At 35.0% G+C, this 12,320-nt stretch overlaps 1 protein-coding gene across 12 annotated transcripts in view; it reads right to left on the reverse strand.

Moving 5' to 3' along the window:
* Positions 1-12,320, reverse strand: part of SOX5 (SRY-box transcription factor 5) — a 995,182-nt gene that overhangs the window by 391,641 nt on the left and 591,221 nt on the right. For 5 of the 12 annotated variants that reach the window (XM_059935458.1, XM_059935457.1, XM_059935449.1 and 2 more), the window contains exons 1-2: positions 3,786-3,998; positions 2,519-2,616 (exon numbers count right to left, since the gene is read on the reverse strand). The exons of 6 other annotated variants lie outside the window; for them this stretch is intronic. In XM_059935458.1, the coding sequence (XP_059791441.1) occupies positions 2,519-2,556 (38 nt within the window). In that variant the 5' untranslated portion in view covers positions 2,557-2,616; positions 3,786-3,998. Of the gene's footprint in view, positions 1-2,518; positions 2,617-3,785; positions 3,999-12,320 lie in introns of those variants that run through there. One more of the 12 variants, XM_059935456.1, reaches the window with a different exon arrangement.

Consider the following 12,320-nt stretch of genomic DNA (forward strand, 5'->3'; position numbering starts at 1 on the left):
CCAGACATTTAAGTTTTGAATATTCCTTAAAGTTTCAAATAGTCTACAGGTTGGAAAGGATAATAGAAGATAGACAAAACTACTGATGAAACTAGAAAAAAAATCACATACAACTTCCAAAATACATAAGCCCCAAGCAACTTATTAATGTCCTCCAGAGCAATGTTCTCTATTTCATATAGAAACTTAGAAGTCTTCTTTTCAGATTTCTGACTAAGTTTGAGAGAACAACTCATCTATATCAGGTGAGCAAACAGAATAAAAACTTAACACTCGATAGAAATGACCTACATATTCAATGAAAGTTGCAGATAGTTGAAAAGGCAAAAAAAAGCTGACTATGTATGAGAGTGTAATTATAGTATATATACCTCCTTTGGAGAATATAAATATTCAATATTGAGTCTGCATGATATATACTCTATGTGGGTGACTACAGATACACTCAACCATACACATTCCGTGTAAACAAATAGTAATGATTTACTGAGATTTTTGTATGTATTACCAATTACAACCACAGGGGAAATTATTAGGAAATTTTATATTGTAGGACATTTTTCAAAATTATTTTAGCTACTAATATTTCCAGAGATGCTGTCTCTACTGACAACTCTATTGATTATCACTTGCTTATTTAATTAGGCAGTTAGAAGAGCATGCCTCTGGGCGACAAAAAACTGAAATTCTCACCAGGAGGAAAAACAAAATGTTAAGAGATTTGAGCATCAGAATAGGAAAGGGAAAAGTTTAGTTTAAAAAGAGATAATTGAAAAAATACAAATAAAGTTCACAGCAGGAAAGCTTGCCTATATAAAGGAATAGGCTACAGCCTGTTAATATGTAACTACCTTTTTATATGAACAGTCATTTAACAGGCTTACAAATCAGACTCAGAGTTTTATTTTCGATAAGTATAGAGTTGAAGAATACTATCATTTAAGTGTCGCTCTGCACATACTAGAAAACTCACTATGGTATTAAGCAGTAGTATGTTCCAGTATAAATAACTTCAATACCTACATATGAAACAGGCTATGTTTACCAAAAAGAAAAAGAAAAAAAAAAAGCTAACTATTTTAAAGAGTTAATATATAGAACTTTGAAAAAAATAATTCAAAACTGTTAAGAAAGCTCAACCATTCACTGGAATTATGTGGTGAAGATGCACCTTAAGTTTTTTTTAAAAAAAAAAAGAGGAGGAAATGAAAGAAAGAAGAGAGTGTTAAAGTATATACGCTGGCTATTTTACTTTCTCCCCTGATCTGATATTGGTTTCTCTAATAGCTGACCACATTCAAGCATTATTTTATTCTGAATACCCCTCTTCTCTTCCATTGCTTCACTTCTAGAATGTTTTAATCTTTGTCCTTTCTTTTTTCGTCTTTTCGTATCAAATTCAGTCTTTTGAGCGATGAACAGCTTGACTTAGCATATTTTTAACCAGCTGGTCTAGCACCTAGCTTGCATTGCATAGTCAGATACAACAAATGTTTATACAGAAGGTAGCTTTCATGAAAATGAAAAAAAAAAGCCTGGGTATCATGCATCCTGGCTTTTTTTAGCTTTTTTTTCTAATTCACCATACAGAATACAAAGTTTGAATTCTTTTTAATGGCAAACAAAATTCTATTTATAGTTCCAAAAAATGAACTTATGCTAGGATAAGAACTCAAATTTAAAAACTGCAGTGTGTACTTATAGGAACACGAAGAGGGCTAAAATTCTTTCAGAGCCCTGCTTGACTTGCAAAAACATCCAATGGAAGGATATTACACATATTTCTCTAATAGGAAATACCTGATTACAAATAAACTTATTCCCATCATAGCAAAAGGGAAAACAGAATAAATCAAAATTCAGCTTAAGACAGTGCAAAAAGTGGCCACTAAAAACTTAGAAAGGGATCATCCCCATTTCTTTTTTTTTTTTTGACATTTCAAGAGTAATGTACTAATAGATTCCTGTGATGTTAAATTTTCTTTAAAAAAAAAAATCTGCTCTCTTATATCAACAAAAGGTCATGTGCTTTACTGAGCAGCTTCCAAAGTTTTACAGAAGAATCAAATAGGAACTTATAGCCTCCGTTTTAACCACCACTAAAACCTTCTGTCACCCCAGAAATTACAAGACAGAGATGTTGAAAATGGTAACACTCTGCACACAAAAGCATTTAAAAAGGTGTAGAAGGGGAGAAAAATATCAATGAAGGAAGAAAGTAAGAGAGTGAATGAGAAAGAGAAAAGCAGTGAGTGGGAGAGAGAGAGATGCTTAATGTTCATTTAAATTCCTGTTATAGGACGTAGCCTAAAAATATTAGCAGAAATCCCGGAGACTTTGCAAATCAGTTCCATTTGGTCTGGGCAATCAACAAAAATCAGCTAACAAGATTGCAGAAGCACTAGCTAAAAGCTTCTCTAACAAACACGTTTTAAGGGAGCATCTTCCAGTGGATTCAGAGACTACTGTAAAATGGGAGAGTTGCACTTCAATATATCAGGGGGGAAAAACTACTCACCTTTCAAACTCCTGAGGTAAATCAGGGTCAGTAAGCATGCTGGAAAAGCACAATTTCCCTTTGTCACAGCAGCCACCTATGATCGTCTCCAACTGAACCTGTCAAGTGAGTCCAAACCTTCTAAACCAATTGATTTTCTCCCTCCCTCTCTCTCTCTCTCTCTCTCTCTCTCTCCCTCTCTCTCTCTCTCTCTCTCCCCCTCTCTCCCCCCTCCCTCTCCTAGGACTCCTTGACCAGTCTCTTAAAGGGGTAGCGCACTTCCAGCAGCGGGTCGGGCTGTTCCCCCTTCCTCCAGCCGCACGCTCTCGGGCTGCAAGGCACTAGACAACCTCAGGGTGCCTGTCCTTTCCTTTTAATTCTCCCTTCCAGACATCACCGAATGTGAGAAGTCAACTCATTTAACGCGTCTCCCATACTCTCTCCTCTAAATAATAAAAGTCACACACGCACACGCATGCACACACACACACAATATGATTTTTGAAAATGCATTTGCTACTGATTAAAAGAGAAATCTGTACACTAACAGAACCCCGATTAAACTGCATTTATTAACTCATTAAGCAAAAAGATTAAATGTTAGTAATAGCATTTTTACACAAAGAATTGTTACGCCTTCTCACCCTTTTCTAGGCTCTCTCCGTGCGCACACGGAAACACACACACACACACACACACGCTCTCGCACACAACAATCAGGCATTGTTCTGAGGGAAGAAAAGCAACTTTGACAGATTGAAATATAGCAGAGGCCCCTTCAAGGAAACCTGTAAACAACTTGTCACTCACTCTGTCGGTCTCACTGTTAGCTCGCGCTTTCCACAAAGTGGTGCGAACGTCCTGGCAACCCAACCAAAGTTTCCTCAGCTCCAAACTCCATAAAACACGATGTGCGATGCGGAGGGGAATAGGTATCCACATACCAAAATAACGCACACTCCAGGGAACAAATCCCCAAACCAAACCAACAAATGAAAACAAAAAGATGGTCCTAACAAACTGTCCTGCTTGGGATTGCTGGGGAGGTCAGGGCGGGAAGCGCTCCCCTGGCTGGGGATCTCTTTAATTTCCTCTGCCCAGGCGGCCACAGATAACAAGGTGGACAAACTAGGGCTTTACGGCTCCTAAGCCGCCTGGCAAGGCACAGCCTCCAAAGCAGTTCCAATTATCTAGATAAAAATCTGGCAGGCGAGGAAGGTAATCAGGTAACGTACCTTTGACATGAACTGACAGAGGCACATACACAAACACAGAGAGAGACACTTACACAGACACGCACGCAGAGATGGTGACTGCCCCGTGCACCGCAGCATCTGGTCAGGGAGTAAGCACACACTCACCAACACGAGATAGTGTGCGTTCTTCACACACACACACACACACACACACACACTCTCTCTCACACTCACACTCAGTCGCTCACACACGCTCTCCACTCCTACTGGGAGGGTTCATTCTGCACAAAAGGCTACATTACAGAGCCCGCCCCAATAAGGGAAAGAGAGAAAAAAAGCCTTCCATTGTTGAGAGGGCAGGTCAGTTGATTAGATTTTCTGTGGAGAATTCCACGAGGAAATTCCCTTCAAAGCCGAAGTGATTAACTGGGGGCTATTCTGGAAATGGAGCAGACAATGGCTCAATAGTCTGCACAGCCAATGTCCAGGCTGGCACTGAACTCACTTAAAAAAAAAATAAATAAAAGCCAGACTCCCTGTTCTTTTCCACACGTTCCCCCCCCAGCCCCCTCCGCTCCTTCCAACTTCCCCTCCCAATTCCTTTTATTTTGCAGCTGGACAACATTAAGGGCCTTTAAAACCACAAGGGTTGACCCCACAGCAGTTTGATTAGGTCCCACTTTTTTCTCCTGGCGACAGGCAGACAGTAAGTTTACTTTTTTAGACATACACAATGAGACACTACACACAAATTCCAAACAGCAAAATCAATTATTAACCTTATCATATTAATAAATTTATTCTTCATTCAAAGGTTATAACATTTTTGCCAAAGTTGATAATAACTTAATAATGAGATCCATCATTCACGGGGTATCCTAAAAATACATGTATATACACTACAAAATCAATGTGGAATAAGATTTAGGCATGTCACTATGGAGTTAAGACACTAACAGAACACAGAATTATGACCCACCCTGAAAAAAGCTGTTAACAAGGGATGTGGCAGAAATGACTTGATGCTGACATGATTTTCATTTTCAGCAGTTGGGGAAGGGGAAAGGATATTACTCACTATTCTTTCTTGTCATTAGCCTCAAATTATTTTTTATTATAGCAACAACCCATTCCTACATAGAAAGTGAGAACATTGTTGCATTATTTTAAACATCTATTATTTCAGCACTTAAGGGGGCTACAATCTAACATACTCTAATTGATAAAGTATACAAAAATAATTTTTTCCATTGTTAATGGTGGTTATGGGATTTAGGGAATGGTAGCTGCCTGGCTACAAGCACTTTAAAAAATAGTTTTTAAAGAATTTCCGAATTAGGGAGTCTTGTTTCATCTTGTATCAATAAAGAAAAATGAAGAAGGAGGAAGGGTAGGTTACAAGGAGCAACGGGAGCTGGAGTCAGGAAGAGGAGGAGGCGCGGCGAGGAGAGGATGCAGGGAGAACACAAGAAGGAGACAGAGTGGCAGCATAAAGATAGAAACAAAGATAATGGCCATAAGGCAGGATGCTGAGATCCGTATGGTCCCAGCTGCTATCTTGCTACAGCTACTACCTCTGGTTGTTTCTCTGAAACTCTAATCCAGAAGGTCACCAGAGCAGGTAAGAAAGAGAGTATGAGGGTTTGAGGCCAACTACAGTGTAAAGCAAAGATGCTCATATCACATTCATCCTTGTCTTTGGTTTTGTTTTTATAGACATTTACTATGTGCATGTGTAAGTACACACATGCCAAACAAACACAAAGGACGTATAGGAAAATGTTAAATGGTGTGGAAGTCAGTTTAAGAGCTTAACATATTTCTATAAACATTTCTGCAGCCATTCAAAACAAATTATTTCTTGCAAAATTATCCTTGAAGAAACTGAAATAGACTAGGAACTAGACAGAAAATTTGCCAGATATAATAATGATCATCCTAATAATGATAACTTGAACTAATGGAACTCCAAGCTCATAAAGAATTCTGTTCACATAGATTAGCTCACGGATCATATGCAGCATAGAAAAGTGTGTGGGTATATACAGCCCTAAGTTTCCCAGTGTTTAAACTTTGGCAAAAGGAATTTAAAGTCATACAACTGGTTAGTGGCCCATTTGTTACTTGAAGCCAAATCTTATTTCACTTCTGATACCATAATACAGAATAAAATAACACTCCAGAATTTATACTTCAGTGAAAATCCCCAGATGGCACTCACTTTTTAAGTGATTTAAAAGGCTTTCAAGTAATTGTTAATGAATTTAAATTTGATATAATCTCATTGTCACTAAGTTAGTACTATATTTGATGGCTGAATGAAATAAATAGTTTTAAATGTACCTTTCTAGGCTGTAAAAGTTTTCTTTCATTTGAATTCTACATTGCAAATTAACATTTTTGCAAGATTTTAGAAGTCAGCAAAAGAGAAGGCAGCTCCAAAATATTCTCTCAAATCCTGTCATTGATAATTTTATTAAATAATTGAATTGATCCAAGCAACCCAATGCTTAATAGTAAATTACCATTGTCTTCTTTTTATTTTACATTAAATGTTAAAATGTTTAAATATTAAATATGTGCTAATGACTAGCACATAATATGTGTTAAATAAATCTATATTCTTTATCAATTACCTGAAAAGTTCAAGATATTCAATTGGTTACATACCTGGTATTGTCTACATCAGAACTAACATCCCAATGTGATTTTGCTATACTATTATAAGTAGGTCTCCAGAAAGTTTCATATTGTATGTAGATTGAGATACACTTTATCATTCACTGAACATTTATTAAATGCTTAACAACATGTTAAGTACTGTGGCTTTAAAAGTAAAATTCAAGAAAAATTTCCAATAAATCTAATTTTAAAAATATATATGAGCAAAATTCAAATTAATTGTTTTATATGCAAGTTCTCTAGGGTAAATATGGTAAGAAAAGCTAAAACCAAAAGCAAATGCACTAAAAGCAATGACAAGAACTTACTGAACAATAATTAAATTGGTGGGAAATACAAGATGATCTACAAACACAGATGTACAAGTATAAATATATCTTCAGAGAGAACCAAAGCACAAACTACAACAGAAACGCCATAAAACATTTAATGAGTCTCTTTGACATTGCCACAGCAGTATTACGGAAAATGGGATGAACCTGAAAAAGTGTGCTTTTGAGCTCATGTTGTTTCCATTGTAGATATAAAAATGAGACTCACACAAACTAAGAAAATATAAGATATGCTAGTGAACACTGCTGGAGAATTCTCAAAGAGAATATCAGGAAACAAGTTATTTCCAAATTTAATCTCTTTCAGACACTGTTTCAAGCAAGTTTTTCTAATATTTCTCTTCTCAATAAAAGGAAGACTATCCATTCCCCTATTTTTAAGACAGAATTGTTAAATATCTTCTATTTTAGTAACTGAAACTGAAATATGTAGTCACAGGTACAGATAACACTTTAATATTTGATACATGTTCCTATCATCAAGCAATAGTTTATGGAATTTGGAAGGTTATTTTTGAGAAATGAAACTTTTAGTATTATAACCACAATGAATTTAATACCAGTGTCAGACAATACCAATATTATGTTGCTTTAACCTGACACAAGAAGGGTTAAGAAAATATTCACCTATTGGTTTTTTTTTTTCCCCTGCAGTTATTTGCTTTATCACAAAGTGTTAAAAAAGAACACTCCCTCTCTCAAAAAAAAAAGAACTTCCAACCAATGTACATCTGTGAGCCATTCACCAAATGCCTGGTGAGCTCACCACTGACCTATCATGTGCAGCTTAAAACTCTGACTTAGAGTAGACTAAGTCATTGGACCTCTTTAGAAACATACCTAAGAAATTCAACAGCCTCACTTCCTTTTAAAGACCTAAAATTCAATTCCCCATAATACACTTATGCAAGAGAATTGGCATATAACCCCACCCTCATAGTCTTCTGTATTGTCAGTTGGTTAGTTAGAATATACAGATGAATTGTCCTCAGATCACATTTTTGACCAACCAGTGCTCTTCAATAACACATTCTTTAAGAATGTGTTCACCTTAGAAACTCGTCTCATACTTGTCTCAAAGAGATGATGCCATTCCCAGTAATAGCTCCCACTGTTTGGTATCTTACTATTTATCTCCTTCAGAAGAATTTGAAATAATTTAAAAATGATAGCTTTTAGTGTTTGAGAACTTTGTACCAGTCACTGGGATGCACATAAAATAATCTCATTTAACATTCAAAACAACTATATGAGATATGTAGCTGTATCATCCCAACTACAAACGAGGGAACCAAGGCTTACAAAGAGAACTATTTGTCCGAGGTCCCAAAACTAACAAGTGAAGAAATGGGCAACACCAAAGTTATGACAACTTTCCTCCAAAGTTCTCAAAAGGCACCAAATGTTAATTTATCTCAAATATACCCTAACAGCTATTAAATATCAAGTGTACAGGAAAGTGCTTATAAGAATGTTTTAATGCTAAGAGAATGTTTAAACTTCAAAGTTAGGTTGAGTGATGATTACCCCTTCCTCACAAATAACTTGATATAAAAGATGATTTCTTTATACAACAATTAAAAACAGTTAAGAATAGTACCCTCATGCCATTTATGGTGATAATAAAGATCAGAATTAGTACACACATCATAAAGTCTGGCTCTCTTTTTAAATATAATTTCTGAACATTCTCTTTCTAATATGATTACAATTTTGGGTATCCAAGGGAAAATATAGTAGTCCTCACTTTTCTTATTATACTGTACTTAGCTTTCTTCTTGTGATAATGTGGGATGATAAAATGCCTCTGTGATGAGATGATGTGAGGTGAATGAGGTAGGCATTGTGACATAGAATTAAGCTACTATTGACCTTCTGATGATATGTCAAGAGGAGGATCAATGTGCTCTGGTGATCCTGGGTCATACAGTCATAACGATGTCAATAGACGGGGATCACAGGCAGAGCAAAGCCGGGTGTGGTGTGAGATTTCATCACGCTACTCAGAGTACTCGCACAATTTAAAACTTACAAATTGTCTATTTCTGGAATTTTCTATTTAATATTTTCAGACCATGGTTGACCACCATGGGTAACCGAAACCACAGAAAGTGAAACTGCATATAAAGGAGGCCTATCTTCTGGTCGACATGTAAGCTACTCTGCAGTAGTGAAATTTCTGTCTTACAGAAAGGATCATTTCAGGAAAAGATATCTATTAGGAAGATCAACCTAACTTACACTTTAATTTTTTTACTCGTTACACAATCATCTCTCCTTGTGATAAGTGGTGTTGCCTAACTGTCGTCAGTTCATGAGGTTAAAAAAGACATGAACCAATCACTCTGGTGGTAATAGTCAAGACTCCTACTGAGTAAAAAAATCCATATAACCCACAAGAAGAGAAGCCATTCGAATGGGACCATACCTTAAAAAAGTGTTCTTGACCACCAAACTTTGTTATGTATTTCTCAACCTGGAAAGAAATTCAGGGGACACACTACATTGAGGCAGCAGCAAAGTGAAAAGTAGCACCATAATATTGCTACAATGTGGCTTGAGTTCTTACTTATTAGACAATTTCTATAAAATATTTTAGTGTACATCTTTCAGGGAAGTTTTTCCACTGTAGTCATGGTATGTATTTCTTGATGTTAACTAACCAGAGCAGAAATAAGAGCGAAAACTGAGTAAAATATGAAAACATTTGAACACTTAGCTTCATTTTTAAGTTGATTTCACTTGTCTATTCTCTATATTCTTCTTTGATTGCATACTAAGTAAATGACAAATCTTATTCATGGTAAATTAAAATATTATCTATTAACAATGTTCAGCCTATTTACATCTAGAACACCACAGAGGAAAGAATCGTAGCTAAGCTGAAAGGAGGTCTGAGCGCTAAGCCTCTATTCCTTCCTTACTAGTGGTGTGGTCTTGTCTACAACTTTAACATCTCAGGGAAGATGATTTTTAAGGTCCCTCTCGACTCTCAAGTTCCTATTCTTTAATCTCTTCTTTGATAAATCAATTTATAATCTGCAAAGTAAAATTTCTTACCCTTCTCAGTTTTGTTCCAGTTATATGCCCTTTTAAAACTGTTTTAAGAACAGCCCTTGTACTTTATTTTAACCCTTTAAAGAATGCGATAACTCTACATTCACACATCAATATAAGATTGTGAAGAAAAGCATCTTTTATTAATTAAAGTTAGTTTGGCTAAATTCAATTAAATTAAAACGACCAGGAGAACTTAACTGGTCACAAAAAATGACCACACTTTCAAAAGAACTAACTTTATGACTAAATTCACCTATTTACGATTCTGAAAATTTTGTGCTTGAATTTTCAAGTCACAACTTTCATTTTTTCTGATAAGGACAATCACATTTATTGGCATTATCTAACTCAATGAGAGAATTAACAGCAGTTTATTACTATATTCAACACATCATATGCGTGTGATGGCAGTGACGGGCACTGTAGGGAGAAATAAATACAAGGGATTCTGCCTTTATCTGAAATTTCAAGACATCAAATGAGAAACTCAGAGACAAACTAAAAAGCTGAAATGGGAGAAATCCTGACAGGCAAATTATGTTCAAGAAAAACTAGTTTTTAAAATGAATTTTGTGGACACTGTGTAGAACTCCTGCCAAATACATAGCTTCTTTATTTTTCATGCTATTGTTAACAAAAATGACTTACTGCCATAATTTAGAAAATCATTCAGTCAGACTATGCACAGGATTAAAATGCAAAAAAACCCCCCAGACATTATCAAAAGACTGTATTCATTCAATTACTCAGTAAGTATGTACAGAATGTTTAATTTACACTTGTATTGTAAACCATCTATACATATTAAAATTTTATTGTTTATAATGTATACTTTCATAAATGGAAAAAAGATGAATTGATATTTGTAAATTTCCCTAAAGTCAAAGAACTGTTTAGGTATCAAATGGTACGTTAGTATTTAAAAACACTTAAATGTTAATTAACTCTAAACAAATCATGGGTCTGTAATCTGAAACATTTATTTTTAAGTTTTGCTTAAAGTCAAAGCACAGACTAAAAGACTATAAGCATTTGTAAGATATGTCAGCATCATATGCACATCTTAAAAAAATAAAAATGCATGCCCTTCCTGGTTTGAGGACCAAACTTCAGATTTATTCAGCCTTTATAGGTGGACCATTATTCTTAATCTTAAAGAGCAAGTCAACTTAATAAGCACTGTTCTAGTATTGAGTGTGTTCCTTGAATTTTACTAGACATATTGAGGGGGAAAAAATGAATCAATACACATAATTTTTTTATGAGCATCTTTTCTGGCCAGAGCATTCTCATAAAAGGTGAGGACACAAAGATAAACATTTTTTTTTTCAAGGAATTATGACCTGGGGCAAAATATGGACATCCTGTTCCAATAAAAATATTATCAAGTTCTTACTAACTAGAAATCTACGATTTTCACACAGGTTAATTCATTTAATTTTCAAAACAAATCTGGAATATACCAGTTACAAATATTAGTTCCATGTCACAGAAAAGGTAAGTGAAGTACAAGAACAAAAATTATCTAGCTTCGGATTACACAACTAGTAATAGGCAGAACCCCAGTTTGAACCCAAGTCTTCCAATTACCAACCTAGTGCCTGTTCCACTCTACAAGAGAGCTACTTCCAAAAGTTATCACAACGTAAGATTAAATGATAAAAGTATTATTTAGTGAAACAAAATTATGTGGGATTTTAAGTAACAAGTGACTTTAAAATAACTATTTTCTGAGGCTTCCCTGGTGGCGCAGTGGTTGAGAATCTGCCTGCTAATGCAGGGGACACTATTTTCTGAAGTTCAATAATTTTAGTATTAGTTTGTTGGAGTTAATAAAATATAGATTAGAGAATCAATTGAAAACCCCAGAAGCACTATGAGAATTCAGAATTACAGTGGGGAACAAAAGCAGTATAAAGAAATCAATAGCTTTTGTATATATAGGATGACCCCCAGTTATCAAAAGATAATGGGAAAAAAGACCCCATCAGCATTACTAACACGAAAGATAAAATATCTAAGAATAAAATCATTCACATAAAGACCTATTTGAACAAAGCTTAGTTATCAAAAGATAGTGGGAAAAAAGACCCCATCAGCATTAGTAACACAAAAGATAAAATATCTAAGAATAAGATCATTCACATAAAGACCTATTTGAAGAAAGCTTTAACACAATATGGAAAGATATACCATGTTCCTGGATAGGTAGCATCAATATCATTTCTTTCTAAATGACAGTATAAATTTAATAAGTTCAAATTAAAATACCAGCATATGCTTAAAACACTACACAAACTAATTCAAAAGTTTGCCTGAAAAAATAAATAAGAAAAATCATTTTAAAAATCTGAAAAGGAATAAGGGCTCAGGTAACCAGATATTAAAATATAATATAGAGTCTCAATGATTAAAACAATGTATATTGAATGGATTGAAAAGCCAAAGGAATAGAAAAGAAAGTACAGAAAATACCCAAACACAGAAGAAAAATTCAGTATATTTTATCTAGTGAATGATATAGGTGGCTTTCAACAAATGCTCAACAATTAC

This window comes from Balaenoptera ricei, chromosome 10 (genome assembly GCF_028023285.1).
Source record: "Balaenoptera ricei isolate mBalRic1 chromosome 10, mBalRic1.hap2, whole genome shotgun sequence".
NCBI classification, from domain to species: domain Eukaryota; kingdom Metazoa; phylum Chordata; class Mammalia; order Artiodactyla; family Balaenopteridae; genus Balaenoptera; species Balaenoptera ricei.